The sequence below is a fragment of the Lucilia cuprina genome, chromosome 6 (genome assembly GCF_022045245.1).
Source record: "Lucilia cuprina isolate Lc7/37 chromosome 6, ASM2204524v1, whole genome shotgun sequence".
Classification (NCBI taxonomy): domain Eukaryota; kingdom Metazoa; phylum Arthropoda; class Insecta; order Diptera; family Calliphoridae; genus Lucilia; species Lucilia cuprina.
The window spans coordinates 40,826,450-40,834,432 of record NC_060954.1 but is presented as its reverse complement, the minus strand read 5'-3'; the positions used below and the strand labels follow the sequence as shown (position 1 = coordinate 40,834,432).

The following is a 7,983-nucleotide window of genomic DNA, read 5'->3' as shown; positions in this document are numbered from 1 at the left end:
CCGCTTTGTATACTTTAAGTGTATATATAGGACCAATACTTTTTGGGTGTTACAGACATCAGCACATTCCCATTATAGTGGTGTAGGGTATAAATATCTTAGACAAGGACCCAGAAAATAAACAACACACGATTTCAAAAAAAACTACATCATCATTTCCATTAAAAACTGAAAAACAAAAATATTTATTACTATCTTATGAGTTATTAGGTGGTTTTTTTATAAAAACTAAAAAACTAGGAAAACAATTTGTGTTAAAACCTAATAAATAACTTAAATTTTATGTACAAAAATTAATTAATAACTAAATTAACCTTATCGGCATTTTCAATATATTTATGTTTGTATTTCTCAAACATTTCATTTAGACTATCGATAACTTTTTGATGAATTTCATCAACATATTCGGGACTGGGATTTGGCATTTTCTTAACCTCAATGGGAGCGCCCACTAAAATAGAAATAAAATAATTTCAAATTATATTTTAAAACAATTAAAGATTAATCATATTACTCACCAACTTGTACAATATGTTTTCTTTGTGGCAGAAAACCAAAGGAATACTGAAAGAAACCACGACCCAATACAATCAAAGGTGAAACACCTGTTATGCGTTTAACTAAAGTTTGTACTTTTCTCAGCAAAGAATCTGGAGGATTGGCCACTTGATCGAAAATATCAACTTCACCAAACGAAAAGGTGGGTACAATGGGAGATCTATTGAAAAAAGTATTTAAATATTAGCAAATTTTTCTTATTCAAAATATCTTTTAAACTTACCCAGTTCTAATGGCAATTTTCACAAATCCTTTGCGATTTTTCAATGTCAATATATAACGTCCAGGATGTGAATCCAATGATTCTTGTGCTCCTCCCACTAAAACAGCCACAGCATTGGAAGTGAAACCATCTTTATTAGCTTTACTTTTGGGATCATTGCTTCTGCTTAGAAAATAAGTTAGAGATTCCTTAGAACATGATACTAAACCCCATAAGCGTAAGAGTTCACGCATAAATGGAATATAGAAATGCATATCAAGCGTGGCAATTTTTGGACGTATACCGGGAAACAGTTCCAACCACTTGCCAATATTGTTGCCCATATTAATGGTAATACCAGTGCTGTTAGAAATAAATAATATTAAAATAAATAATTTTGATTTACGACTGAAAAACTATATATCTTTTTTAAGCTTTTAAATATTTAAAAGGTATTGGTCATAGTCCCAAAAATTTATTAATATAATCTAAACAATAGTTTAGTCTAAACTATGGTTTATTCTAGTCTATAGTTTAGACTACAGTCTAAACTATTGACTATTGTCCACACTATAAACTAGTGTGCAATATAATATGGACTATAGTGTAGTCTATAGTTTGGACTATAGTGCAGTCTATAGTCTGGACTATAGTGCAGTCTATAGTCTGAACTATAGTGCAGTCTATAGTCTGGACTATAGTGTAGTCTATAGTTTGGACTATAGTGTAGTCTATAGTTTGGACTATAGTGTAATTTATATTCAGGACTATAATGCATTCTATAGTCTGGACTATAGTGCAGTCTATAGTCTGGACTATAGTGTAGTCTATAGTTTGGAATATAGTGCAGTCTATAGTCTGGACTATAGTGCAGTCTATAGTCTGGACTATAGTGCAGTCTATAGTCTGGACTATAGTGCAGTCTTTAGTCTGGATTATAGTGAAGTCAATAGTGTGGACTATAGTCTAGTCTATTGTCTGGACTATAGTCTAGTCTATTGTCTGGACTATAGTCTAGTCTATTGTCTGGACTATAGTCTAGTCTAATGTCTCGACTATAGTGTAGTCTAAAGTGTGGACTATAATCTAGTCTAAATTTTGGACTATAGTGTAATCTATAGTCTGGGCTATAGTGTTGTTTATAGTCTGAACTATGGTGTAGTCTTAGTCTGGGCAATAGTGTAGTGAAAAGTCTGGACAATAGTGTAGTCTATAACCTGGACTACAGAGAAGTCTATAGTCAGAACTATAATCTAATCTATACCCTGAACTTTAGTCCATATAGTTTAAACTTTAGTCTAGTCTATATTCGGGACTATAGTTCATTCTATAGTCTGAACTATAGTGAGGTCTAAGTGGAGTATAATCTAGTCTATACACTGGACTATAGTCTGGACTATATTTTAAACTATAGTCAAGTCTATAGTCAATTCCGTAAACTGAACTACATATTTTCTATCTGTACTATATTCTAATGATCCCATACGTAGGGCCCCTTCCCAAATTAGCTTTAATTATTCAAATAACATTTAAGGTAGGTCCTTATCTTTGGACTCGTGCTAAGTCTTATCTGATATACATATATATAAACATATTTACATTTTTTTCCACCATTAGAAGTTTATGTGTAAACATTATCTTATTGCTCAGTATAGTCCTAAAATTTGATTAAAATCTGAATAATTGATTAAAAATTTTGTTTAAAAATAACTACTTAATTACATACATTTTTGATTAGAATGTTAAAATGCATAACAACAAAAATTATGATATTATAAAAACTAATATAAACCCGATAAGATTTCGAAAACTTTTGTACTTTGTTCAATAACTTAAAATCAAAGTAAATATTGTACATATATATTGTTTAAAATAGATTAAAAAACGAAGTATAATCGAAATAAAACTATAAACTATTTAGAAAGGTTTTGATTGATAAAGAAAACTAAATTGCGGTTTTGTTCTTAAAGAAAGCATTTATACTGCGGGTTAAAGTTGACTCAAAATATTTCATCACTTAATTAATTTTATTTTCAGAAGAAAAAAACTAAAAAATTCTGATTAACACAATATTCTTGACCTTATTACTAAGTTTCAGTTTTGCCAAACACGTTTTTAGGTTAATTAAAGGCAGACATACATAGATAAGTTTGATATTAAATTAATTTCAACGAAACTGAAGCTCTATACAAATACACATATATGACCCTCGATCATTATTGGATCCATCCCTATAAATTGAACGCATGTCGAATAATATTGTCATACCTATGTGTATATTGTGGACTGAACTCAATACAGAATTTGAAAAAGTGGTTAATCTCTTAGAACAAATAATTTTGATAAAACTTCTTCTTACGGCTCAATGATTTCAAGTAAACGAAATAAACCAATTTTCTATAAAAGGGGGGAGGGTCGGTAAATTCTGGACCGTCCTCACCTATATGGACTATAGACTACACTAAAGTGTAGTAGTCTAGTCAAGTCTATAGTCTAGTCTATAGTCAAGTCTATAGTCTAGTCTATAGTCTAGTCTGTAGTCAAGTGTATAGTCTAGTCTGTAGTCAAGTGTATAGTCTAGTCTATAGTCTAGTCTATAGTCTAGTCTATAGTCTAGTCTATAGTCTAGTCTATAGTCTAGTCTATAGTCTAGCCTATAGTCCAGCCTATAGTCTAGTTTATAGTCTAGTCTATAGTCTAGTCTATAGTCTAGTCTATAGTCTAGTCTATAGTCTAGTCTATAGTCTAGTCTATAGTCTAGTCTATAGTCTAGTCTATAGTCTAGTCTATAGTCTAGTCTATAGTCTAGTCTATAGTCTAGTCTAGTCTATAGTCTAGTCTATAGTCTAGTCTATAGTCTAGTCTATAGTCTAGTCTATAGTCTGGTCTTTAGTCTAGTCTATAATCTATTCTAGTCTAAAATTCTTTGTGCCGTTGCAAACGATAGGAGTACTGGAAGCGTCCTTAAAATTAATAAGTCCTACTCTTACTAATGGTTCCTATTCTTATTGTATACCAGCGAAAGGCAGAGAGTAAAAAATTGTTCTCTAACAGGTGTTATTTATTTTTTATACATGTGTAAGAATAAGAACAAGAAAAAGAAAGAGTACAACGCAGCTCATTTGAGAGCTCATTGCGTTTCGCTGTTGTATACACAGGTTTACATACACAACTAGAAATGTTAAATTTTGCAGAAATTTTATCTCTTATGTTTAAAATTTATGCCATACTTATAGATCCTCAAGAGTTCACGTCCTCTAACCTTTCCCCTAAACTTCGGAACATTTGCTTTATACCCTCTGCAATATTTTTAAAACACATGCTGATGACTTATCTCTGAAAAACGTGCATCTAATTCCCAAATATTGAGATGATAAGAAATACATACATGCGTTATTAGAAAAAATATGCAATATTTATTACTTCTTGAGTGGCATTGAATTTATAATCTCTTCAGGAAATATATATTAGCTAATATAGCTTGATAATCGTTATCGTTATTATCAATATTATTGGCTAAGCATGGTAAGTCCTAGCTATATTTTTCATTAAAATATCCGTTAACATTCGAGAAAGCAATAATACACCACATGCACCTTTTTTCCACTTTTTGAGTCTACTGATTTCAAAATTCGAGTCTACTAATTGTTGCATTTTATTTACATTTAATTTATAACAATTTTTAACAACATTTTCATTTAAACTTACCCGATAATGCCGTGTGGAAAACTGGCAAGTAAATAATTGCGATCTGGTTTCAAGTCTACGGTTTTTATCAATTCTACTGGGAAATAATCACGTAAATGATTTGTGAAAAAGTTATTACGTAAAAATTTCCATCTGTAAACAATAATAAAACGATATTGTTAAACAAGTTTTAAAAATAATAAGTAAAAACAAGTTACATACCCATTGCCCCTAACAGCAGAACAATTTTTCTTATGATCATAATAGATGTAGGTCAAGTACATTAATAGAAATACCCGGCCAATATAATTCAAATATAACTGTTAAGAGAAACATTAGTTTAAGTATAAAATACTCTCATGTTTAATGGATCTTAACAACTCACCATTGTAAGGGATGCTAATATCATGGAGACAAAGGGCAAAACCATAAAAATATAAACATACAAACCGGCCGCCAAGGTTTGTATGCGGCGTCGGGGCGGCACTTTAACAGGTGCCCATTCTATTTTTTTAATATTTTTGGAAATTTCTTTAATGATTTTCTTATTGGTCTGCTTAAGATGTTCAACTGTTTCGTGTACATCTTCGGAAATTTCTTTAGAAAGTTCAGTTAATTTTTTATTTGTTTGTTTTTTTAAATTTTCCATTTTTTAATAGAATTTTTTTTTTCAATAAAATTATTTTATAAAATTGTTTTACACATAAATTAATTAAATAAAAATAAATTAAATTAAAATTAATTTAAACAAAACACAAAAATGAAAACACAATTACTATACAATACTCATGCGAGTATGAGACTACAAAACGTTTGCACTTGATTTTTAAATACGACGTCTGTTCTTGTTCAAGTTCTAAATACAACTGAAATTATATTGAAATAAAAATGTTCGTATTTTTTTTTTCTAAAAATCGATTTAAAGTTGTTTGTTGCTCGAATTAAATTTAATAATCGTTTATTTATTTACTTCAGTTCATTTCACTTCACTATAGTACGGTTCAGTTGGGTTCAGTTAAGTACTAACCTTATCAACACCCCTAATCTTTCAATATTTTTGTTTTTTCTTTCATGTTGTTGTTAAAATTTGCAACAAAATTCCTAATAATATTATTTAAAAACATAGTGTTTTTTATTTTGTTTACGAAAAAAAATATATTCAGTTGTTTCCATAAAAATGTATTTCAAAACTGATTATTTATTGTCGTTGCCTCGATATCTTGACACGATAACATTATAAACACTGAACATTGAGTTTTGATCATTCACTCTCTCTCTCTCTCCCTACTAACTAAATCGCTTGTTAAATATTTATATATATAATAGATAGTTGTCGATTCACTGTCACTATCACTTCATATACTAAAAAATATAAAAATACACATGTACTTTTATACAAACGTACATCCATATTTACATATAGTTTTCCATGTTCTTTTGAAAAAAAAACATTTGTTAAAATTTGAATTCTCAATGCAAATGCTCAGTCAATATTCTGAAAGATCAAAAGCCTCTTATAAAACACACTACTACATTGTTCAAATATTCAAAATATATATTTAGTTTTATAAATATGTAGATATTAAATTTAAATTTCCAAAGCGTATAAAGTGTGAGAAGAAAGTTTTAAGTCGATCGAACTCGAGCAATTAATATCCTACTAACATCGAAATAAAGTTGTTTTTGAAAGTGGAACCGATCTTCAAAAATATTGCAGAGTTATAATCATCACTACCAGCTTGAAAGAGGGAGGTACACCAAACTCCGTAATCCGACTATGCACCACTCGATATTCATACGTTATTCACTTCCTCAATTCATTCTTCTGAAATTACGAACCAATTTAGAATTATAAATAAAGTCCTCAAAACTTTTGTATAAAAATTCTTGATTGCTACATATAAAACGATTGGCAGATCAGTGGTAACCTTTGCTAGTAAGAGAAATCTGTTGCCCACCAGCGAGCCAGGGCTGTCACGGCTTAACCTCAGTTACATAAGAAAACGAAGGTTTTCCCTCAGTCCTGGAAGTCAAAATGAAAACAGTTCCTTCTTTGATGTCATCGAAACATTAACATCACAAATAATTTGATGCTTCTTTGAGGGATATCAGGAAGTACATAAATAAACATCTACCTTGGAAAACAAGAGATCGAAAATGCAGCAAGATTATTAACGCTTTCCGGCCTACCGTTCCCTAACAAATGCACCCAGTCAGGATCCTTATGCTTCCCGACATTTATTAAACTGCTTAGCCAAAAAGCAGTTGAGTACAAGGGCACTGCAGTTCGAACCTACGTATAAGTATGATAGAGGAGATAGAAGAGAGGAAACACACAACTGTCAATATTGTAGGTAGATTTTCGAAAAAATCCCTGACATCATTAAGTCCAAAAATAATAGAATGGATTGCAAAATATTAAGGGTCTTATATATATCCAACACTTGATCGTTCCCACGTCAATTGAATCTCTGCTCCGGAAAGACCCGATTCTTAATCGGCCAAAGATTGTCAACTCCGCAACAGCTGTCAACTTAACCGAAAGTTTTTATGAGAACTCAAAACTTTTGGATAAAGAATTTTTGATTGCTACATATAAAACGATTGAAACGACTCTCACGACGAAGGTCAAGGAAGTCAAATTGAAAACAGTTCCTTCTTTGATGTCATTGAAACTTTAACAACACAAATAATTCAATGCTTTTTTGAGGCATATCGGGAAAGAACCTCGGGAAAACATACATATTCAAGTACCTTGTAAAACAAGGTATCGAGAATGCAGCAAGATTATTAATGCTTTCTGACCTACCGTTCCCTAACAAATGGAGCCAGACAGGGTCCTTATGTTTTCCGACACTTATTAAACTGCTCAGCCAAAGAGCAGTTGAGAACAAGGGCAGGGTGCATGGTAATGAAGATATGGGTGAACAAGCCAGATTAGGTTCGAACTTTGACATACATATATGATAGGGATAGAAGAGTAAACCCATCCATAGTAATGAAGTTGCAGATAAATAAGCTATATTAGGTTCGAAACGTGACATACATATTTGTATGATAGGAGAGATAGAAGAGACAAACTACAAAACTGTTAATATTGTATTGAGATTTTCGAGAAAACCCCTGACATCATTATGTTTTGAAATAGTAGAATGGATTGTAATATGTTAAGGGTATTATATATAGCCAACACTTGATCGTTCCCAATTCTCAATCGGTTAAAGATTGTCAACACAGCAACAACTGTATCAACTGGTTGTTGTTTCCCCATTGAAAAACATCCAGTCACAGTCAGTCTGTTACAACAACACATGATATGAGAACTACAAAGTTACATTGTGGACTGGATAACCGCAGTATAATCAATCTGACGTATATCCCAACGGAACTTTATCAGTACGTAGGACAGTATGAGATCTACAAAGTTACTTTCTGAAATGGATAGGCGCTGTATAATCAATCTGACGCTTATCTTAACGGGATTTTGTCTGTACGTGGGACAATATACCGAACTAGGTTTTATCAGGGAAATTGGT

The 7,983-nt window shown here is 31.4% G+C and overlaps 1 protein-coding gene across 1 annotated transcript; it reads right to left on the bottom strand.

Annotated features, from left to right (window-relative positions):
- Positions 1–254: 254 nt before the first annotated feature.
- Positions 255–5,693, bottom strand: LOC111679543 (2-acylglycerol O-acyltransferase 2-A-like). The gene is made up of 6 exons (XM_023441118.2): positions 4,833–5,693; positions 4,670–4,767; positions 4,469–4,600; positions 782–1,123; positions 519–718; positions 255–451 (listed from the first exon to the last, which is right to left on the bottom strand). Exons 1-6 carry the CDS (start codon positions 5,094–5,096, stop codon positions 294–296), a joined length of 1,194 nt encoding a protein of 397 aa, XP_023296886.1. The 5' UTR covers positions 5,097–5,693; the 3' UTR covers positions 255–293.
- Between the last annotated feature and the right edge of the window lie 2,290 nt (positions 5,694–7,983).